Raw genomic sequence first — 24959 nt, 5'->3', positions numbered from 1 at the left:
GGATCCCTGAGTGCGACATTCATGGTATTCGTGTCCCCAAAATAAATAACCTGAGGGCTGCGTAACTACCTAAACAAACTCACTCACACGGACGACTTAAATAAAATTGCCGGCACTAGGACAGACATGCCGGGGGCGCACTCATATTTACAGTACATCTTAACCTTAACTTACAAATTTTACACTAAACCATGGCCCAGGATCAATGAACTCTGCAAAAGAAAACAGTTAGCAGGGAGCCAGGCTGCCCACATGCAGTCTCTGGCTCAAAACAATGCAGGTGACAGGGAACGTGGCTGGCTGCTCACACGCAGTCCAAGGCCTTCCTTTTTGAACTGAACGCAGTGAACCACAACGGTGCATGGGCTGCACAAACGCAGTCTCCGTGCCAGCTCAAGTGGCACACGCAATGAACACAACGAATGGATGGATGGATGGTTTGAATTGAACTCAGTGAACCACAACGGTGCATGGGCTGCACAAATGCAGTCTCCGTGCCAGCTCAAGTGGCACACGCAATGAGCACAACGAATGGATGGATGAACACAAACACGGTGCACGGGCCGCCACTGCAGGCCCGTGTTGTAGCTGCCAACAGGGCAGTTCTTGCAGCTTGCAAACTGTTGCCTTGCGGATCCTGGCGCACATGGAAATGAACAGGGGGAGGGGCAAAGCAAAAATTGAACGGGGCTGGTGAACGTGGGCAGTGGGCATGGCATGGCAAAGGCAGCAGGCAAACACAGCCCGCAGAAGAAGGCCGCTGCAGGCAAACACAGCCAGCCCACAACACTGCCCACGCGGCTAATGGCGCCACGGGCCCCCGCACCAAGCAGGCGCACCCGTGCCCACTACGCTATCCCGGCCCCCCATGGGCCCTTGGCCTACTACGGCCGACTAGCCTGGTGCCCGGGGTACCCACTCAGCGATACTCACCTTTCGCAGCCACGCTCCCAAGCCCGTCAACAGGGCTCCTGCACCCCTCCAAATGGGTCTCGAGCCTACTTTCCCACCAGCAACAAAACGACCTCCATTTTTCAATTTGACTAACCCCCTAACTCACTTTATACTGACCCCGGGGTCCCTTGGGCGGGAGTCACTCCTCCCCCCAATCACTCATCGCACCATGCATTCCCCATTTACTCCACACACACAGACCCGCTGGCCTCACTCACTCAACAAGTACTCACCTCACAACTCACCAACTCACACACCGCTGAACTCTGCCATCCTTCTAACTACATCCCCTAACTAACTCGTGCTCCCACGTCATCCCTTAAACTAGTAGCACGTTCCTTTTAACACTACGTAGCTAAACTACGTCAACTCTACACACTCACTGTCTGTCACTGTCTCCAAATCATCAAAAATCATTTCCCATTAATCAATTTCCCAACCTAAATCTGGCTACAATCCCTCTAACTAATCCATTCCACGGACTCCATGAGGACTTACCCCTGCCCCATGAAGTCGGTCTAACTAAGCTAACCCTTCCCCCTAACTAGTTTCCATCCTGTGCCCAGGGGATCAAGGGGGTCTTTCACCCCTTGCCCAGGAATCCTGTGCACCCGAAAGTGAGGCTTGCTCTTTTTTTTTTCTTTACATGCGCATTACCAGCGCGGCAACTCGCGCTCGCACCTGCCCGTGACGTCATGCAGCTGCACGTGTTCCTCGTCCCTCCTTGGACGGTACCATCCGGCAGAGATACCCCTCCTGCCGGATTCCAACCCCACGTGCAGCCATGGCGTCACCGTGCGCATAAAAAAAAAACACAAGCCCCACGTCTCGAGGGGTTCCCCACGCGAACACATGTGCTTTGCCCGTTGGAGCTTAACACACACGATCGCGTGGAGAACCCGTCCGGTCCAAATCCGTTATCCTGCCTAAACTTTGTCCGTCCGCGGGATCGGCAAATCCACCGCGTGCGTTTCCGGACCGGGACTTCACTCTCGCAAGCGAGCACGTGGTGGTCTCGTGCGTTGCACAGCACGGACCTCGTGCTCACTGCTGGGCGAACCCGGCACGGTCCCCGAAACAACTACAGCCGCTACTCGGCTTTCTTTCTTCTGTCGCCTTCGTCGCCTCCATTCAACCCACGCACACCTGCGTGTTACGACGCACACAGTCCACTCCATCACATTCACACCGGGAGACGCGGCTGCGTGCTCCCGCATGCCAACCGACATCTCCCTCACATACCGCTCTCTCACACACACGGTCTCCCTTGCACACAGCGACCTTGCACACGGCCGTTCACTCACGCATGCGGGGGCACTCACCCGCGGTGCCTCACTCACACACGCGGGGGCACTCACCCGCGGTGCCTCACTCACACACGCGGGGGCACTCACCCGCGGTGCTTCACTCACACTGGCCGTTCCATCCACACATACGGCCTCACTCACACACGGTGCCCCATCCTCACCCGGCGTGCTGGGAAGCACGCACTCTGGCACCATCGCCACCACACCACTCACACACGGGGTCGCCTCCACACACGGGGACGCACTCACACCTTGCACCACACACACAGGGACAACCACACTGGGGATTCGTGTCCCCACAAGGGTCTCCGGGGCCTCTCCACCCCCCAAGCTCTCCGTGCAACCGTTCGCAGCTCTCGTCCCCTCAACCTCGCAAAGCACGACCGAACTCACCTGGTCGTGACTCGCCTCAAGGGGGCATACTCCCTCCCCTCGTTCCTGGAGGAGGCCATCCAGGTGCTCGAACTGGGTCCCTACACGGTCCGCCAGCTCACCCCCATGATCCTCCACTACCTCCGTGTGTGTGTGCGTCACTTACCCCGTCTTCATCGTGCAGTCTCTCCTCTATTTTTTCTGTCTCCCGTGTCTCTATACATTTTCTCTCCTGGTTCCTTTTTTCTGTCTCTTCCTGGTTCCTTTTCCTTTCCCATCTGAGTCGTTCTTTCTCTCTGAGCCCCATTAGCTGTTCGTTCTCCCTCCGTTTTAGTTGTTCAATTTCACACTCATAGAGTTGTTGTTTTCTTTCCCACTGTTCCTCCTGCTCTTTGTTTTCCAATCTCGTCGTTTCTTTCAATTGGCTCATTTCCTTCCTGTGTTTCATTCGCTGTTCTCTCACTACTCTTCCTCGTTTCCTCTCCTGTCCTTCCTTCTCCAGTTTCATGGTTTGCTTCATTTGGTTAATCTCCTTTTTGTGTTTCATTTGCTGCTGTCTCATTACTCTTCCTCGTTTCCTCTCCTGTCCTTCCTTCTCCAGTTTCATGGTTTGCTTCATTTGGTTAATCTCCTGTTTGTGTTTCATTCGCTGTTCTTTGTCTATCTCGTACTCCAGCCTCAGCTTTTCTTCCAATTGGTCAACCTCAGATTCATGTTCTTTTTGTTTTCTATTCCATTGTTCCTCTCGTTCTTCCCTCTCCAATCTCGTTGTGTCCTTCAATCTCCTGATTTCTCCTTCCTGCTTCATTCCTTGCTCCTTTACTTTCTCCTCGTATTCAAACCTATTTTTTTCCTTTTGTCGTTCAGTTTCAAATTCATACTCTTTCAGTTTTCTATTCCACTGTCTTTCTTGTTCCTCCTTCTGCAATCTCGTCATTTCTTTCAACTGACTGATTTCTTTCTCCTGTCTCATTCGTTCTTCCTTCATTACTCTTCCTCGTTTCCTCATTCTTTAGTCTGGCCTTCGCTTCCAGCTGTTCGATCTGTACAGTGTGGTTTCTTAAAGTTTCATTTTCCGTTCTCTTCCTTTCCTCTTTTAACACTCTCAGTTCGTTTTGTAGTTCCCTCTCTTTGTTTTGGTGTTTCTGTAACTCAGAAACTTCCTTTTACAATTCCTTTCTCATCTCCGCACACTCAGACCTTGCTTTGGCTTCGAACTGTTCTTCCGGCTTGCGCTTGTGGTTTTCTACCCGTCTTCCCAGTTCCTCTGTCTCCGTTTTTCCCTCCAGTCCCAGCTTATCAACTCTCTTCGTCATGTCTTGAAGTCTTTTCTCACACTCCACCGTTTCGACCTTCAATCCCTCCTCTGTCTCCTCCTGGCTTTCTTTTAATTGGTTTTTCGCTTTGAGTGCGTTTCCATCCATTTTTTTATTTTCCATTTGTTGCGTATTTCTCTTCATTTCGTTGTTCCCTTCTTTCATTCCGTCAATTATGCTCTGCACGAGTTCCATAACGTGCTGTATTGTCACCTGCCCTGGCCACTCCCACTGACTACATTTAGTGGTGGAGTTATAATAAAAAAACCGACCAGATGAACGGCATCGATGCCTTTCCCAACCTTCTGGTACGGGTTTCTCTTGCACGGTGATCTCGTCCTGAGCCATGGATTCTACATTACTATTACACATACCTAATACCCCCGGCACCCGCTCGCCTTGAGACGCCATCTTGCCTCTCTTAAAGGGTTAATTTAGCTCGCTCGTAATTTGGAGGGAATCGGGGGTCGCTTCTCTCACCCCTGGACCGATTCCCGTGAATTTAGCCGGAGACAGGAGAGCCCGTTTTCCTGTTCTCCGATACCAGTGCCGCGAGGAGGGCGATGGATTTGTATCGCACGACCTGACACCAGTGTTGCGGTATTCGCGCCCGCCGGCGTGCTGACGGCCACGTAACTCGAATCGCGGCACGTCGCCCACCGGACGGACAATCCAGTCGTGACCCTCTCGGACTAACGCCGGGAACCAGTCACGGGTGGACCTTTCGGTCTCACCGCGATCGAGCCAATCAGCCCCCGCGTGGGATAGGGTTGCTCGCCAAATTCGACCTACCTAAGTACCCACGCGGAGGGTAGACCGGGCGATCGCACCTCGCCGCAGGTCGACTTCGGACACGGGCCACTTAAGCGACCCGTTCCGTACTATCGGGATAACCGAGCGGTGTTATCGTCGACCTCGACGGTTCGATTAATTATCGGGCGTATTCAGCCCACTACCAACCCTTTACGTGAAGCAAGATGAGGATTCAATGAAGGAAATGACGAAGCGAAGCGGGAAACAGTTCAACACAAAGCACATTTATTCGCGCTGAACGGAAAGCACACATATTCAATTCCACCAAAAGCACATAGAAAAGAAAAACACAATGCAATTTACACAAAAAGCAAATGCGACAATGCAGATCTACTACCGATTACGCGAGCACACGGCAACACTTATACAATTTTACTTCACAGACGGCGCCGACAACACATACCCAAAACCAAGGAAAAGAATACCCTCAAAGATGAGGCGGGCCTGAGGCCGAGACCGGGTCGGGCCTACCCGTCTGGTGATGAGACGCGGAGCGGCGATGGTGCCTCAACTCCCGCGGGCCTCGCGGACAGTGTCTGGTAGGGGGTGGGAAAAGGGCCCCCTTGGTCGCACTATCTCAGCGCGGGGGGAAACAGGAGGGGGTTGCTGATGCTCGGGGTATAGAGGATTTCCACTCTGCTCGAGTCCCGCGACGAGCGTCTCCACCTCGGCCAGGTCGCGCTGTCGGCCTCCCTGGGGTGCAGCTCCCTGCACGACGCGAGCACCCCCTCGTCTGTCCTCGCCGCCTCTCCACAGCTCCGTCCCCTCCGCTCCGACTCCAACGCACACGACGACGACCAGCTCCTTCTTGCCAACTCCACCGCCCGCGAAGTCTTAACTCTCTGTTTTCGACTTGACTGACGAACGCGGTCGCTTATATAAGCCCCGTGGCTTCGCCTTCTCATCTTTGACCCTCTGCCTTCGACCTTTCACCTCGCTCCCCATTGGCCCGAGAAAAAGTGGGCGTGAATGCTTTTTGATCCATAAATTTGCATATATCGATCGCCCTCCAACGCCCTGGGGGCGGGGCCAAATCGCCCCTTGCTCACCGATTGGACGGAACAAAAGTGGGCGTGTGTCGTTTTTGATCCGTTTTTGAAGTGGAAAATCCGTGGTTTTGTACACGCTGTTCGGCGCGCGCCCTGCACGAGTCCAACACCAGTACCCACAAGCGGCGCAAGAACGGTGGCGATGCGACGGTTGCGAGGTGTGACGTGAAGGTCGTGGCGGTTGTGGTGAAGCGGCGTTGTGGTTGGTGGTTGATGTTGTGACTGGTGGTGGTAACAATGGCGGTTGGTCCAAAATAAAGATAGTAAAAGAAAAACGGCTATCCTGAAGAGTCGCAGCACGCATAAATGACATGTATTCCCACGAGACAACGGGTTTGGGCCTAACTACACATATACTTACCGAGATATCTCACCTAAGGGACCTAAATGGTGGTTTGCGAATTTGGTAACCACAACACTATATATATATATATATATATATATATATATATATATATATATATATATATATATATATATATATATATATATATATATATATATATATATATATATATAACAGTAATTCTTTACCTGGAGGAAATTTCCCGCTGGGTGGAAATTTTCGGATTTCAGGGGGGAAATTATTTTTTAGGTTGAACAATTTTCAAACTATTTATTGCGTTGAATACGTCGTCTGAATACGCTTCCTAAGCAATGAAAAATTAGCAGAACAAAAATTAATGTTGATTTTAGGAATGCTCATGTTAAAATAATATAAGACTGTTAATGTTATGCAATAAATTGTGTATCAATATTTTTATGAAAATATTTATTGGAATAATGTTCTAAATAAATTTTAGTTGTTTTTATTCATTTAGTGTTGATAATGGGGTGGGGGGGGGGGAATATCATTATTCGGCAATTTCAGAGTGGGAAACAATATTAGAAAGGTTAAGAAATCCTGATTATATATATATATATATATATATATATATATATATATATATATATATATATATATATATATATATATATATATATATATATATATATATATATATATGTATATATATATATATATATATATATATATGTATGTATATATATATGTATATATATATATATATATATATATGTATATATATATATATGTATATATATATATGTATATATATATATATGTATATATATATATATATATATATATATATATATATATATATATATATATATATATTTATTGTTGCGAATCCGCGCCCGCCGGCGTGCGAACAGCCACGTAACTCGAATCGCAGCACGTCGCCCACCGGACGGACAATTCTGTCGTGACCCTCTCGAACCAACGCCGGGAGCTAGTCATGGGTGGGCCTTTCGGCCTCACCACGATCGAGCCAATCGGTCCCCCGCATGGGATAGGGTTGTTCGCCAAACTCGACCTACCAAAGTACCCACGCGGAGGGTAGACCGGGCGATCGCACCTCGCCGCAGGTCGACCCCGGACACGGGCCGCGTAAGCGACCCGTTCCATACTATCGGGATAACCGAGCGGTGTTATCGTCGGCCTCGACGGTTCCGATTAATTATCGGGCGTATTAAGCCCACTACCAACCCTTTACGTGAAGCAAGATGGAGATTCAATTAAAGAAAAGACGAAGCGAAACGGGAAAACAGTTCAACATGATGCACATTTATTCTGCGGCACACGGAGAGTACACATATACAATTAAACAGAATGCACATAAAGCAATTGCAACAAAAGAAACACAACAATGCAGATCTACAACCGACTACGCGTACACACGGCAACACTTACACAGTTTTACTTCACCAGACTGGCGCCACACACACATGTTTACACAGAAACAAAAGAAAAGGGCTACCCTCAAAGACAAGGGGGGCAGACGGGGCCTGTGGGCCAATATTTGCGCGGGACCTGAAAGAGCGGTCAGGTCCGCGAGACCGGGTGGATCCTACCCGTGTCTTTGTGATGAGCCGCAAATGTGGCAGCGCGGCGGTGCCCCGACTTCGTGCTCCTTCGCGGGTTTCGTTGGCACTGCTTGGAGTGGGGTGGGAATGGGGCCCCCTTTTTGCACTATCTCGGGGGGGGGGAATTGTTGATGCTCTGGGGAAAGAGGATAGCTGGCTTGCTTGGGTCCCGTGATGAGCGATTCCACCGCGACCTCGTCGCCGACCACCGTCTTCCTTGCCTCGGACCCGAGCTCCTCGGTCTCTTCCCCAATTCTCCTCAGCCGACTGCAGCAAACCACCTGTACGCCCTCGCCTCCCGACTCCACTCCGCGCTCCAACCCGACTCTGCCCAAAACACTCTCCGCTCTTCTGAGGCCGACTCTGCAGAGACCGACTCTGCCGAGACCGACTCTGCCCAAACCGACTCTGCCCAAACCGACTCTGCTCGGCGCTTTATAGGCCGGCAGGAGAACCCATATGCAAATTTCTGGATCAGAACGAGCTCGGGGGTGGAGCCACGCTCGCCCATTGGACGGAGGAAAAGGGGCGTGAGTCTCCCCTGATCCTAGAATTTGCATATCTCGATTCCATACAGACGCATCTGGAGGCGGGGCCAAACCGCCCCGCGCTTGCTGATTGGATGGATCAGAAGTGGGGTGCAGCATTCCTGATCCGAATTCTCCTTGGAAAGGCCGCATTTTGCACTCGCGGCTCAGCGCGCGTCCCGTACGAGCCCAGGACAGCCTGACGCTCGGTGCTCACAAGTGGTGCGGGAATGGCCGCAGAAGGAGAGAGGTGAAGGTGGTGGAGGGTTTATGGTGGTGGTTTATGGCCATGGTGCCGTTTGGAATGGCGGTGATGCGATGTTTGCGGGAGCGAGTTGTGAAGGTAAAGATCGTGGCTGTTGGCGTTGTTGTTGTTGTGAAGCAGCGTTGTGGTTGGTGGTTGTTGTGTGATGGCGGTTGAGACGTGGTTGGTTCAAAATTAAGATAGAACAGAAAAACGACTATCTCAAAGCGTCGCAGCCCGAATGAATCACATTTATTCCCTCTAAACAACGGGTTTGGGGCTGACTACACATGTACTTCCAGAGATATCTCACCTACGGGACCTGAATGGTGGTTTGCGAATTTGCACAACCGTAACAAAATATATATATATATACATAAATATATATACAAAGCCACTTGGCTTTTTCTTTGGGGACACCTGAAATCAGCGGATTGTATCATGGGACCTCGTACTTTTGAAGATCTAAATAATTAAATAAAAAACGAATGTGATGAAATTGGTGTCGATGTCAAGAAACGTTCAAAGAAAGCAACATACAATAATTGATACGTGTTTGCCCGTCAATGGCTCGCAATTTGAGCAATTATTGTAATACAATTGGAAAAATAAATATTGACGTGAATACAGACTTTTGAAACAGCCGAAGGTTTGTTCCATTACCAATTAGCTCATTGTCTGAGATCTTTACAATACCTGTTGCTCCTTTTGTTCCACAAGATTGGAAAAGTCCAATGTCGCCTTCAATGTGTTGCAACACATTGGTTCGAATGATGATAATAATAATAATAATAATGCCTGGGACTTGTTTCTTCTTTGGATCTGAACCTAAATCCCGGGGCACCAAAATACCACGTTGTGAAACCACAACTCCGTCCATTTCCACATCTATCTCCAAGTATCCAATGTATGGTATGTATATCCCATTTGCCGCTGTCAGCTTTAACATGTTTCCTGCATCTTTGGCCTCACCAAAATGACCTTTCAACTTTTCCTCGCAAAAGGCTTCAGTCACTATTGTTACCATCGTCCCGGTGTCTACTAACCCATGAATACGCACTCCTATTTTTAGCAATCTTATTGGTGACGATCCAACAGTGCTGCTCCAAAACTTTGGTGAGTGCATGTCGGTGCGCCCTGCCAAGGCACTCTTTATGTCAGGGCCTCCTCTTTTAAACACAGGTTCCGTCTTACTCTTCTTGGTGGAGGAGAAACACTCAGACTTGTAATGGTCTATTTCCCCACAAAAAACCCCCATTTCATCGTGGACTTATCCAGCTGCCTCTTTGACCGTACTTGTTCAGCATCTACCGAGGGTTGCTGTTCTACCACCTGTTGTCGTTGTTCCGCCAAGGCCTCCAGCATTGCCTTTTGCTGTAACATCAGCCGATTCAAAACGTCACCAGGTTTTGGTCCTGACATTTAGTTGGTGGACGTTAAAAGATCCGACGGTGTCTTTCACAAAAAGTATGTGGGTTATCACCAGCATCCTGAACAAATTACAAATTCCTTCCCAAATCACCTTCGGTTGAACGTCAGCCCCGACCAGCCGGTTCATGAAATATTAGGGCCAAAAACCTTCTTCAGCTGACTCCACAAGAAGGTGGTAATGGTTGAGGCTGTCAAAGAAGTATATGTCGTAGAGCATTCAACAGGTGCATAAAAGACAACCAACCCACCACACTCCCCCAAATCCCACAAATCCTTATTACTCCCAACCGTCCTCCCGAAAAAAGAAGAGTAAAGAAGGCTCTTACTGATAAATCAAAGACTTAATATATAGAGAACATTTTGTCCACAACCTGCAAAATTCTTCAAGCCTTATTTTCCCAGATCTTAATATTTATATTTAAGATATATTTATGTATTTCTGATTTGGTTTACATAATCAGCCACTTGGTCGTGATCAGGCAAGTCAACTCGACCACCTCATGTTCCTTCCACCTTTTCAATAGGACATTCAGAGATATTTCAAAATGGAACCTGAACAATAGGACAGGATAATTGGCTGTGAATATGTTTTGCAGGAATTGTGTTCTTTCCGGAAGGCTGGGGGTGGAACGGTGGTTGAAAATTCTTCCATCGGATTACACCGCAATGTGAAAGCACTGCAGCAGATTTCGCTCGACTCTGGAGTGAACGTCATCTGCGGAACAGGCTTCTACGTGGACTCATTTCATTCAAAGGAAACCAAGAGCATGTCAGAAGAGCAGGTGCCCCTTTCCAATTTAAAGTACAGTATTTTAATATTTTTTTACTAGCATAACCCACGCTCTGCACGACATGTTGGGGTGGGTGTGTTTGAGAAAGGAACTGATGCAGAGTATCAGTAGTAATTTTACTTTCATGCAGTAAGTGGAATACAATGTTCAAAGTACTTCTTCGCACAATTTCACTGTTTCAGAAACATTTTATTTACTTTTTTGTACCATGCACCTCATATGGTCTTTGAGATAATGTAAGCCGAATATCACGTTACTCGAGCGCAGAACAAAGTTGAAGATAGCGCGACACGAAACCACAAACTCGGAAATAATATATAAGATTGTTGAGAGAATTCGAGGATGTCTTGTGGAATTTAAAAGCAACAAGTTGTTTTTAATCAAAATATATAGTCAGGCAGGTCAGGTGAGGGAGCGTGTCACTGCGTCCACTTTCTGCCGGTACTCCAGGGGCCTCCGTCTGGCCATCCCCCAGGCAGATGCCTGGCCCATCCCCATCTCCTTGAGATGCTGATCAACCTGCTGCAACCACGAGGCACGTGGAGGGCCATTGGCCTCCTCCACTCACGAGGCTCCCTCGTTGAGAGAATCTGGTGAGCAGGATCAGCGTCAGGAAAGCGAGCCATATGTCCATACAGCCGCAGCTGACTCTCACGCATTATGCAGGTCATTTCAGTCTCTCTCAGCAACCGCTCATTGAATACAAAGTCTGACCAGTGATAGCCAAGGATTCTCCGAAGAGACCTGGTGCCAAAGGAATTAAGTCTCCGTCTCAGATCCCTGGTCAGAGTCCAAGACTCACATCCATAGAACAAGACTGCAAATACCAAGAACCTGAAGACTTGGACTTTCGTCGTCCTGCACAGTCACCGACAGTGCCACACCCCATGATCTCGTGAATCCACGACTCCCCATGCTTGACCCAGACGTTTATTCACCTCTGACTCACAGCCGACAGAAACATAAATATCACTGCCAAGGAAAGTGAATCTCTCTGTGACCTCAACATCTTCACCACAAAGAGGTACGGAAAAGATAGCAGCATCCAAGATGTCATTGAAAGCCTGGATCTTAGTTTTGACCCAGGAAACCCGTAATCCCAGTGACTCTGACTCCTCATTCAGCACCTCGAGGGCCCCCAAAAGGATATTCAATCTCTGCAAAGATGACTGCATCATCTTTGAAATCAAGGTCAGAGATCTTGACATTCCTAAATGATGCACCGCAGCTTGATCTCTCCGACATCCTCTCCAGAATCCAGTCCAGACAAGCGCTGAAAAGTGTGGGGGCCAGTACACAACCCTGACGAACTCCAGTAACAACTGGAAATAAGTCAGAGATAGTATCACCACATCTCACAGCACTGTCGGTAGCAGAGTAGAGTTCAGACATCAGATTGATCAGTTTTGGTGGCACCCCACGAAGACCAATAATCTTCCAGAGGGTATCCCGATTCACTGAATCAAATGCTTAACAGAGATCAACATCGGCTGCAAGCAGCCCCTGCCAAAACTCGTCTGCGTTCAGTGAGGACCCGAAGGGCAAGGATACGGTCATCATTGACCTCTTTGGTGTTACTCCTGACTGCTCTGGGAGCTGGTGCTCAAGCAGATGGTGGCGAACCCTATCAAAAATTATCCGAGCAAAGACCTTGCCCGGCACTGAGAGCAGTGTCATCCCTCGGTAGTTGTTGCCTCAACTCCCTGAACAGCTCAGCTCTGCCATTAAGCCTGGCCCTGCGACTGGTCAATGGCATCCAGTGTCCCTTGAGAGACAAAAATTCTTTTTCACTCAATGGTGAATTCCAAGACATCCACCAGCAACATCAAGGATGGTGGTTTTAAAGGCACTCCACAACACCTCAGGATTCCCCAAAGCACCCAGACCCCCAAAATTCCCACTCAGCCTCAACTCTTGAGCTCCCCTCTCATCCTTGAGCATGCCAACATCCAGCCTCAGCTGGGATGGTACTATTCTCTCAGATTTAAGCTGCTATTTCAGAGTTGCTACAACAAGCCTATGGTCAGTATTGAGGATCAATAGTATGAGTTCAACAGTATGAGTTCAACAACTTGAACAGTATGAGTTCAAGTTCAGCGATGAACCTGTGGGTGCTGAAACCTTGAACCAGCTAACCTAAATCCATGACTTCTTGCAAAGTCAAGGAAGGAGGTGCTACTCTGGTTCACAGTTCCAGATCTAGAGGGACCAACACTTCTCTCATAACCATCTCTATAAGTTCCAGTCGATGTATTGAAATTCCCAAAGACTGGAAGAGTATCTCGCCTGGGGCACTGATCAACCACAGACTCGAGCGTGGCATAGAATCTGTCCTTCATGGTGAGGTCACTCGCCCCAGTCGGAGCATAGTCAGAGACCAGGGAAATGACACCCAAGGAGTGATGAATCCTAAGTCTCATCATACACTTGTTGACCGGTGCTACCTCAATTATCATTGGAATCAGCTTATTGGACACAGCTACAGCAACTCTTTTGGCATGGTAACCATCAGAGCAACCAGACCAATAGTAGGTGTTATCACCCACCACAATCTCCCCACCATCCAATCTCTGAACCTCAGAGAGTGCTGCAATACCAAAGTCCAAAATGCTTGAGCTCAGATGATAACAGAGACAGTAGATCATCCTCTCTTTGGGATAGGACATTCCAGGCACCCACCCGAAGGGATCGCCTCAGGTTAACCCAAGGAGACTGCAGTCTGGTGGACGACACCTCAGCAACACACCGACACACACTACTGCAATCTGACCCCGGGAAGGTTACCCCGTGGTTTTCCTCCTATCATCAAAGATTGGGGGTCCTAAAGGCGTTGCCCCAATCCTCTCATCTGGTGAGTTGCCCTGCGAAGGGCAGCTGCACAGAAGGTACTCCCATCGGAGTGTGTTTTCAGTTTTCTTTGCGTTTTTATGTTTTGCGTAGTGAAGTGTTTAACGGTGGCCGGAGTGCAAATCCTGCCATCAACCTCCTAAAAAAACGGTAACCCAATTGAAGGATCAGCTTCCCTACTTTCTCCAGCTATCCTGCAACAAGATGGTTTACCAGCACATCATGCTCGAGCAGTTATAGCATATCTCTGACGAATTCAGTGGACGATGGATTGGACACGGATCTGAGATCGTGTGGCCTCCTTGAAGTCCGGACTTAACAACATGTGACAACTCGCTTTGGGGCATTGTGAAAGAGGAAGTTTCTCATCTCTGCCTAACAACAGTTGAAGAACTCAACACAGCAGTCAGGGGCTGCTTTTATGACCTCCAGCCCTCAACATGGAAGATGTCCAGAAGAACATAGAGAAAAATTCAAATTTGTGCAGAGAATGGAGGGAAGCACACAGATACATTCGAACTAAATTGTAACTGTGTGCGTTGGGACTTTGTGACCACTCTGTAAAAAAATTAATAAATATTATATTGTTTAAATTCTATTACAAAGTCGAGGTTTGTAATTATTACATCGAACGGATTCGCGTGTAACGGAACAAAGGCACCAGAATGAGAAGGGGGAAGCACACCAACAGCAGGGTTGAGGGACAAAATGCAGGGAGACGTGGACAAATAATGTGTGTTGGGAAGAATGAGGGGTAGGGAAAGATGCGCAGGGTGGAAACGATGGATGCAGAAGCAAAATCTCAGGTAGGAGAAATTGGAAATTTGGAAAGATGTGCTTAATGTGGTGGTTAATGGGGGTAGAAAATATCATGGTTTTGGATGGGGGTGATTTGGGATGCTGGTGAACTGCCGTCCTGAAGATCTGGAGGTAAGAGTGAGATTGAAGATAATGCAGATGTTGGTTCCACAAGCAGGCAAAAGAGGGACGAAAGTGTGGAAGTGGGGAGTCATTCTGTGGATTTTGTGAGTTTCACCAGAAGGGGGTTGATCATGGACCGCATAAATCCTGCAGAAACCTCAGGGGGGGGGGTGAAGTAGGGTGGAGAAAGTGTGCAAGATCAGAAAGTGGTAGAAGATAGAGACCCCACCGACATCTCTGCGATGTGAAAGTGAGAGGCCCATCAAATCAGCTTTATCATGTGAGACTCCAATGATCTCGAAGGCCTTGGTTTCCGTGGTGTCAAGCTGAGCTACAGTACCTGTAGAAAGTCTACACCCCTTTCAAAATTGTCATCTTTTGTTGCCTTATAGCCTGGAATTAAATTGCATTAAATCAGACTTTTTCCACCTTTATTTACACATCGTAACCCACAACTTCCAAGTGAAAAATAAATTATATACAGTCCAGGAGCAATTGGGAGCAATAAAACTATGTAGTCAGATGTACCATACCCCTCAATGTACCATACCCCTCTTCCACCATACCCCTATTCCAGCTGGCAGAAGTTATGAGGCGTGAGTTGGAGGAAGGTGTTGATGGAACGGGCATTCGTTGTGGCATCATCGGTGAGATTGGTTGTTCTTGGCCAATCACAGAGAGTGAGGTCCGCGTGCTTCGTGCTGCGGCCACCGTACAGGCCTCTCTTCACTGCCCCATCATTGTGCATCCTGGGAGACACCATGATGCACCTTTCCAAATTGTACGACTGCTCCAGGAATCTGGTGCTGACCTACATAAAACGGTCATGTCTCACATTGACAGGTACGACCGCCAGATTGCAAAAGGAATCATAGGGATTAAGGTGCCAAATAAAATGACTTTCATATAACATTCCGTTGAAAATAATAATCAATAACTTTACCATGGCCACCTGATGCATGTAGGATGGGGGACGAGGTGGGGAGGGGGGGAGGGTATGAGGGTGTGAGGGTGTGCGAGCACTCACTCACTGGTTGGGGCATAGCCCTGAATAACTAAGCAGTGATTGGTTGATTTCAAAGCTGTATATGGAAAAGAGAATCCCACACTTTTTAAAGGACACTTAATGTTCTAACATACCAGACTATGTGGCGTAATGGTTGGAGCGTCTGATTCAAGACCATCTTGTCTTGGAGGTCGGCGGTTCTAACCTCGTCTGAATCAAATCTAAGACCATTAAAAATGGTACGTGTTGCTTCCTTGTTTGATGTTCAGGGTTTTGAAAGGATAGAGCACCAACAATCGGCGATGGGAAGACAATGGCAAACCACCCAGTATAACCTTTGCCAAGAAACTGCTTCAGTAGGTAGCGCCAATGCTCTGTAAAGAGAAAAGAGCATCATCATCAAAAAGGTGTTCTAACAGCATGACGGTGGAATGTGGTGAATGAAACAAACAGTTTAATAACTGGAGCTCACAGAACACCTTACCCCGTAAAGTCTTGAGACAAAGGACATGGGAAGGGTCTTTGAAATTCTTCTTTTGCGTTACCGATCACAATCTATAGTTCCAACAAGCTGCCATTTTGTCTGAATCTCGATATTCCCCAACGCTGAGAGCACAAGCGACAAATTTGATTGGTCGAGACGGTGTAAAAATTGCATAATATTTTGTCCAAGTACTGCGAAACTGGATGTTTTTGGAAGTGGCAAGAAGCCGATTTGTGTTCTGCATTGTTGTTCAAGAATATAATTATCTGTATTATAAAAGGAGGCGTGTCTGTCTGTCTGTTTGTCATGATATAATTTGAGAACAGATTGACGGATATCAATAAATCGGACGGTGGATTCAGGAAACTCCGAGAAGGTTTGTGATGAAAATTTTTATTTTTATTTTTTATTTTTTATTTTTTATGGGAACATGGGCACACGTGGCAAAACTGCAAACACCAACTTGCAACGCTTGTTGTCTCTGCACTCCCAGAAATCCTTTTTCTTCTTGCCCTATTGATTAGTCATCACAGCAAAGACTGGTATTTCCATCAGCGAAGCGACGGATCTTATATTCTCGTATTAAAATAAAATAAAGATTTCAAAGGCTTTTAAAAAAAACAACCTTTTTTGGAAGTTTACTGCTGTCGATGCCCGAATTTTACACAACATTATTCAACATGTTAATTTGGTTATTGTTTGTGCCTGTTGTTTCTGTTCTTTACAACATCCCTAAAACACTAAGTTTCCTGTTTGGAACGATTTCAAATTTTGTTTGACTGCCAAACAGGCAGATAGATTCTGTGCATATGCTCTTGGGATGACATTCTGTACCATCTTGCCAAATTCAGAGCCAAAGTACTGCTAAACTGCATGTTTGTGTTTCGATTCATGTTCACAATATGACAATCAATTGAAATTATGTAGTTCCTCGATCATTGATTGACATCTGTAGACACAAACAAAGTCAACCAACTGCTTCATCCCACTTTTCGGTTGGTGCGTAGAGTAACAAAGAAATTGGTGACAATGAAACAAATCACAAAATATGGCACAACAGTTATCAATAATGATGTAATACACAAAATAGATGTTTCCACAGAGGAGGGCATGGATCCCAGACAGAGAAAGTCCTTACGAGAGAGGGATATACATATATATGTACGAGTGGGGTATGCTTACATATTGTAAGCACTAACGAACCATGCTTCCCCCATTGTCTCAGGTCGCTCGCCACCATTTGTGTTTTTTCATTTGTTATTTTCATTTATTTAAATTTTCATTTACGTATGTTTTTCAACGGTTCTATGAGTGATCCCCCCCCCCCCCGCCCGTGTATCGGCTATATTCCTTTGGCACGCAAAATTTCAGCTTTCTACGTCACCTGGAAAGTACCGAACCTTAATATCAGTCAATCAATGACTTGAATCAGTGGTTAGAATTATATATGTATATTGTTACGAATTTCGGTCCACCCGGCGTGCGATCGGCCACGTAACTCAAATCGCGACCGCGTCGCCCACCGGAACGGACAATTCATTCGTGACCCTCCTTGGAACTACCGCCAGGAGCTAGTCACGGGTGGATCTTTCGACCACACCACAATCATGCCAATCGGCCACCCGCGCAGGATAGGGTTGTTCGCCAAACTCGACCTACCTAAGTACCTGCGCGAGTAGTTAACCGGGCGATCGTACCTCGCCGCTGGCCGGCCTAGGACACGAACCGCTTAAGCGGTCCGTTCCGTGCTTCAGTGATAACCGAGCGGTGTTATCGCCGGCCCCGACGGACGTGATTATTTACCGGGTGCTTACACCCCTCTACCAATTCCTTCCGTGATGCAAGATGGAACTTTCAAACAAGGGAAAGGACGCAACGAAATGGTTAAACAAGCACATTTATTGCACACTCAGACAAGCACGTATTTTACAGCCTTACAGTAAATCATGCACGTACACAGTGAAATCAAGCAAAGGCATAGTTACAACCGAATAAAGTGTCTTTATTTCACACACATACTTAGACAATTCTACTTATAAGACGGCACCACCACATGCATTTACACAAAAGCAAAGAAAAGCCACCCTCCAAGACAAGGGTGGCAGACAGGTCCGTGGACCAAATGTACGTGGAACCTGGATGAGCGGCCAGGTCCACGAGACCGAAGGGTCTAACCCGCGCCCTTGTGGCGCGATGGCGGGCAAGCCGCGATGTCAGCATAGTTGCGCCTGGCTTCGTGCCCCTGGCGTGGCCGGTGAGCTCTCTCCGGCGTTCTCCGCGCAGGCACGTGTTTCACCGTCGGCACCACGGTTGGGGAGGGGAACGGACGGGGTTACCGGTGCTTTCTTAGCGTGGAGCTCGGTAAGGAAGAGGGGAATTGCTGACACTCCGTCCAACGAGTTGACGCTCTGGACCGCACTGGCTCTGGCGAACTCCTCCTGGCTGTGGCCTCCACTATGCCCTTCTCCGGTGGCGGTCCCCACTCAGCCTTCTGGTTCGCCTCTGAGCCCTCCTCCGCGCCCCTGCTCCACTCAGCAACTCGCCCTCCTCGCCGCTCAACTTCGACCTGACCTCCGAGTTCCTTCCTCTCCGTCGATCAGCCCCCGTCTGCCTTTCCCCGTCTGCTTCGAGCTCCGTTTCCCAACTCTGCCCCACCGACACTACCGCCGTATGCCTCTTCGAGCTCCGTCCTGTTCTCCGACCCCTCCAGACTGCCTCGAGCTGCGTTGTGCTCGCGCTTATATAGGTCGGGGGAGGAGTGCATATGTAAATTTGCGGATCACAGCGGGTTTGGAGGCGGGGCTACACCACCTGATGCTCAGCCATTGGATGGATGAAAAGTGGGCGCGAATCATTCCTGATCCGATTTCTTCTTTGAAAGGATCCCATTCACAACCCATGGCACGACGTTCGGTAGAAAGGCGAAGGTGGTGGGAGTTTGGTGTAGTTGTTTGGGGGCGTTGTTGGTGGTGGCGATTTGGTTGTTGGGGAATGATTGGTCCAAAATAATGATAGAGAAAAGAAAAACTGCTAACTCAAGGGATCACAGCCCTGTGAACACGGAAATTCCCTCTAAACAACGGTGGGGAAATCTAACTACACATATACTAAATCTAACTACATGACATGAACAAACTTTGGTACATACACGGTAATGAATGTGGTAAAGTTTCATTGTAATCGTAAGTGTAGTTTCAGAGAAGAAGTTGCAAGTATTTGTGGATGGACAGATCGACAGACGGACAGACAGACGACGCACCATCCCATAAGGACCCCGGAAATACGTTCCAAGTGAGCTAAAATCAGAATGTCAAAACTTTAAACCATCCTAATGTATATCTTCTATACTAATAAATGTAATAAATGTGTGTGTCTTCCCCTCCCCTCATACTGCCTTCCTTCCCCTCACCTCACATTGCCTTCTCTCCCCCCTCCCCTTACGCTGCCTTCCCTTTCCCTCATGCTGCCTTCCCTCCCCTTCCCTCACATTGCCTTTCCTCCCCCTTCCCCTCACGCTGCCTTCCCCTTCCCCTCATGCCGCCTTCCCTTCCCCTCACGCCGGCTTCCCTTCCCCTCACGCCGACTTCCCTTCCCCTCACGCCACCTTCCCTTCCCCTCACGCCGCCTTCCCTTTCCTTCCCCTCACGCCACCTTCCCTTCCCCTCACGCCGCCTTCCCTTTCCTTCCCCTCACACTGCGTCCCTTCCCATCACGCCGTCTTCCCTTCCGCTCACACCGACTTCCCTTCCCCTCACACCACCTTCCCTTCCCCTCCCCTCCCACCACCTTCCCTTCCCTTCCCCTCACACCACCTTCCCTTCCCTTCCCCTCACAACACCTTCCCTTCCCTTCCCCTCACGCCACCTTCCCTTCCCTTCCCCTCACGCCACCTTCCCTTCCCTTCCCCTCACGCCACCTTCCCTTCCCTTCCCCTCACGTCACCTTCCCTTCATGTCACCTTCCGTTCCCCTCCCCTTCTCCTCACGTCACCTTCCCTTCCTCTCCCCTTCTCCTCACGTCATCTTCCCTTCCCCTTCTCCTCACGTCACCTTCCCTTCCCTTCCCCTCACGTCACCTTCCCTTCCCTTCCCCTCACGTCACCTTCCCTTCCCTTCCCCTCACGCCACCTTCCCTTCCCTTCCCCTCACGCCACCTTCCCTTCCCTTCCCCTCACGCCACCTTCCCTTCCCTTCCCCTCACGCCACCTTCCCTTCCCTTCCCCTCACGCCACCTTCCCTTCCCTTCCCCTCACGCCACCTTCCCTTCCCCTAACGCTGACTTCACTTTCCTTCCCCTCATGCTGCCTTCGCTTCCCCTCATGCTGCCTTCCCTTCCCCTCACGGTACCTTCCCCTCCCCTCTCGCAGGCTTCCCCTTCTCCTCTCGCAGCCTTCCCCGTCCCCTCTCGCAGACTTCCCTTCCCCTCTCCCAGACTTCCCTTCCCCTCTCGCAGACTTCCCTTCCCCTCTCGCAGACTTCCCTTCCCCTCTCGCAGACTTCCCTTCCCCTCTCGCAGACTTCCCTTCCCCTCTCGCAGACTTCCCTTCCCCTCTCGCAGACTTCCCTTCCCCTCTCGCAGACTTCCCTTCCCCTCTCGCAGACTTCCCTTCCCCTCTCCCAGACTCCCCTTCCCCTCTCGCAGACCTCCCTTCCCCTCTCGCAGACTTCCCTTCCCCTCTCGCAGACTTCCCTTCCCCTCACGCCGCCTTCCCTTCCCCTCACGCCGCCTTCCCCTTCTCCTCACGCCGCCTTCCCCTTCCCCTCACGCCGCCTTCCCCTTCCCCTCATGCTGCCTTCCCCTTCCCCCTTCCCCTCCCCCTCACGCTGCCTTCCCTTCCCCTCACGCTGCCTTCCCTTCCCCTCACGCTGCCTTCCCTTCCCCTCACGCTGACTTCCCTTCCCTTCCCCTCATGCCGACTTCCCTTCCCTTCCCCTCATGCCGACTTCCCTTCCCTTCCCCTCACACCACCTTCCCATCCCCTCATGCCGCCTCCCTTTCTTTTCCCTTCCTGTCACACTGCCTTCCCTCCCCTCATGCTGCCTTCCCTTTCCGCCGACTTCCCTTCCCTTCCCCTCATGCCGACTTCCCTTCCCTTCCCCTCACACCACCTTCCCATCCCCTCATGCCGCCTCTTTCCTTTCCCTTCCTGTCACACTGCCTTCCCTCCCCTCACGCCGATTTCCCTTCCCTTCCCCTTGCACCACCTTCCCTTCCCCTCACGCCGCCTTCCTTTCCCTTCCATTCCTGTCACACTGCCTTCCCTTCCTCTCACGCTGCCTTCCATTCCCCTCACGCTGCCTTCCCTTCCCTTCCCCTCACGCCACCTTCCTTTCCCTTCCCTTCCTGTCACACTGCCTTCCCTTCCCCTCACGCTGCCTTCCCTTCCCCTCACGCTGCCTTCCCTTCCCCTCACGCTGCCTTCCCTTCCTCTCACACTGCCTTCCCTTCCCCTCATGCTGCCTTCCCTTCCCCTCACGCTGCCTTCCCTTCCCCTCACGCTGCCTTCCCTTCATGCCGCCTTCCCTTCCCTCCCCTCATGCTGCCTTCCCTTCCCCTCATGCTGCCTTCCCTTCCCCTCACGCTGCCTTCCCTTCCTCTCACACTGCCTTCCCTTCTCCCTCACACTGCCTTCCCTTCTCCCTCACACTGTATTGCCTTCCCAAGTTATAGTAAAACTAGGTGGATGAATTGGCTCGGTGACAAGAACAAGCTGATTAGATTTTAGTTCAGGTCCAGATCTCGATGTGGCCTATCAGTGGATACAAAAATGTAAATTGTTCAGCCTGATGGAGGTATGTGCTCTACTGTGGGCTGTTCTAGTTCAAGATCTACAAACATGCAAAACCCTCCCCAAAATGCACAGTGGTCGGGCAATATGTAAGTTTAGCAGGGGCGCCTCTTTGTGACTCCAAAATTCTTTATCTTTCTTTCTTCCAGTAGCCACTGGTAACACAATTAGAACGTTCATGGAGCACGATATCACACGCAGTGTTTGAGTATATACTTAGATTTTAATAACAGATTAAAAAAAATCCAGAAGTTTAGCGCAACTGAAGCAGTCTTATACACCACCCTTGTACACTGTAATAAGACGATGTTGAGTCGCAGGTTAGAACATGGAGGCTTTATTGATCACCGTAGAATGCAGCGTCAATCGGCATCATACATAGTCATATCGGTGGCTTCTTCTTCAATCCCGATATGCACCCTCTCACATGCCACACCTGTGATGTAACCACATTTGAATGTAAAATGTATGTTCACGTTTCACTTCATGCATATTTATTTTCTACTCATTTCTTGTCTCGTACATATCTATGCTCCGCACATGTGTGGCGTCATCTCCGCGGCAGAGGGTGAGCGGACTCTTCTCCAGTCTGGCGGGACGTGTGGTTTGGTGGAAAAGGAACGGTTGTTTAGTGACGCTGATGGAGTGATTTAAATAAAGAAAAAGTGATTTGAAACTCTGCAAGTGTTTGGTGAAACTGCCTGGAGCATTCTTATTCAATAATCTGGACATGTAAGCCGTTCCAGGATAACACTGTTTCATGCTATGTATTGATATATATATATATATATGTATATATATATATATATATATATATATATATATATATATATATATATATATATATATATATGTATGTATGTATATATATATATATATATATATATATATATATATATGTATGTATATATATATATATATATATATATATATATATATATATATATGTATATATATATATATATATATATATATATATATATATATATATATATATATATATATATATATATATATATATATCATGGCTCTTGGAAGTATTATGAAGGCGATTGTGTTCTACAGCGTTCAACTATAGAATTCAATTTAAATCAGAAGGGCATTTGGAAGAGTGCATACCTCCGCCGGATTAGTTTACGTTTTGTATCACACTGTTAGCCGGATCTGGATTCGGACCTGAACTAAAATTTCATCGGTTTGTTCTTTTCTCCGAACCAACCCATCCACCAAGTTTCGTCTGAATCCGTCCATAACTTTTTGAGATATTTTCTTCACAAACAAACAAATAGACAGACAGCGGTGAAAGCATAACCTCTATCTACCTTCAGTGGCGGAGATAATAAAGCTTTAAAGAGGTTTAAAGACCTATAAATAAATTAATTCCCGGTTTTTCCGCCGTTTTACCCAGTGTCGATTACACCACCTTATTTAACAAGTTACATTAGTTATTTGTGCTTGTTGTTTGTGTCCTTCATAACATCCTTAAAAAACTAAGTTTCCTGTTTGGAATGATTTTCACTTTTGTTTGACAGCCAGGTAGGCAGACAGAGTAAAAAGATTATCTCATTTCTCTCTGCGCATGCACGATCAGGACTAATTCAGAGCCAAAGTAGTGTTAAATGGCAAACTTGTCTTCCTATTCAGGGAAGGAGGGAGAGAGGGACGGGGAGAGTTGAAGTCTTATTTTACATTACGTGGAATTTCCACGCATCCTGCTGGTATATTAATACTTTCCTTCCAGTGTACTACATATAAATAGAATCTTTTCTCCTCATCGTTTCAGCATTTTATTCTGTGATATGATGTGTAAATTACTGAGAACTTGAAATTTCCAGCTGCCAAATAATCATTGTATTCCAGTTTGCCTGCATAGAAAATCATAGCCGATAGGAATGTTTTTTTTTTAATTTATTTGTCCAGTACTATTCTGTGTATAAAAACATTAGAATGGTCAGCCGTAAAATATGACAATGCACTTATTTTTCTTCTTTGATATGCAGCATAAGGCTGGGAGTCGTATCATTGGCCGAGTGCACAGGTGTGCTGCTGATGTATCACCCTCTGTAATTTAGGGCAGGTAATTTGTTCAGCGTACTTGCGATAGCTTGCGTGCTTTTCACAAAGAACACCTTGGGATCATTAACGTCCTCCAACTAATGGGGCCTGGAGGTTATGTTGGGTAGGCTAGGCTAGGGTAAGGGAGGGTGGGGGAGAGGTCTCAAATAAAGATCGTAAGATCTCTCATAAATAATTTCAGATGTTTCATTCATGAAAATGCCTGTTTTGCTCCCGTGAAGGATAAAACCAGAAACGTCACTTGATGATATTTTACGGCGGATAACTTTAACCATGTTATTCTCATGGATTTTTTTTTTTTGGTCTTGTGCTAACAACGCAGACAACTAGCCATTTGCTGTAATTAATAACTATTTTTATTGCCATTCTCGATGTGCTTTTACATTTAAAATTTGTTCACTGTTGTTATTGTAGGGTCTCAAATGAGGAATTTTCGGTTTCATTTCTGAAAATTCCTTGTGCACTATTTTATCATTGATGATGCTCCGTTACCTTTGGGCAGGACACTGTTTGAAAAGAATCAGCTACTGGAGTTTGCAAAACTGGGCTGCTATTTGGAGTATGACCTCTTTGGCTTAGAAATCCTCGACTATGAACTCAACTTGAATGTGGACATGCCCTGCGATAGTGAACGGATCCGCAGGTCAGACATCCTGCACTTATGGACACGTATGATAATAACAACAAAAATAATAACAATGTACTTTTATGAGTCACAAAATGTTGGTCATCATGATGATTATCTTTGGTACCTGCACTATCTATTGGTATATACTTTTCATTTAATAGAGAAATCATCACAGTTCTCAATATTTTGATCAATCGCTTCAATGTTAACTTTAGTTCCATGGGCATACACAGTAAATATCAAAACGTGACGTAGTGTGTTGGAGAGTATGGAGGCAACTTGTTCCCTTAAGGACTTTTGCAGTTACAATTGTCCTGGACCGTATGAGCTGTGTGTGCCGATTGTCATAGCCTAGTGACACATGCCTGACATATCCAAATAAAACAAATATTTGATATTCTTGTACTCTATTGTTTGAACAGCCTCCTACAATCATCTCCTAAGTCATAGAATGAGATAACAGTGATACGTTGTTG

The 24959-nt window shown here is 47.8% G+C and overlaps 1 protein-coding gene across 3 annotated transcripts in view; it reads left to right on the top strand.

Annotated features, from left to right (window-relative positions):
* The window catches only part of PTER (phosphotriesterase related), a 33989-nt gene that overhangs the window by 4093 nt on the left and 4937 nt on the right, over positions 1–24959 (top strand). For all 3 annotated transcript variants that reach the window (XM_085892629.1, XM_085892628.1, XM_085892630.1), the window contains 3 exons: positions 10539–10724; positions 15079–15344; positions 24358–24498. In XM_085892629.1, the coding sequence (XP_085748755.1) occupies positions 10539–10724; positions 15079–15344; positions 24358–24498 (593 nt within the window). The remainder of the gene's footprint in view (positions 1–10538; positions 10725–15078; positions 15345–24357; positions 24499–24959) is intronic.

This window comes from Eptatretus burgeri, chromosome 8 (genome assembly GCF_056783735.1).
Source record: "Eptatretus burgeri isolate ZD-2024b chromosome 8, Ebu_testis_v1, whole genome shotgun sequence".
Classification (NCBI taxonomy): Eukaryota; Metazoa; Chordata; class Myxini; order Myxiniformes; family Myxinidae; genus Eptatretus; species Eptatretus burgeri.
This window is presented reverse-complemented; position numbering and strand designations above follow the sequence as displayed.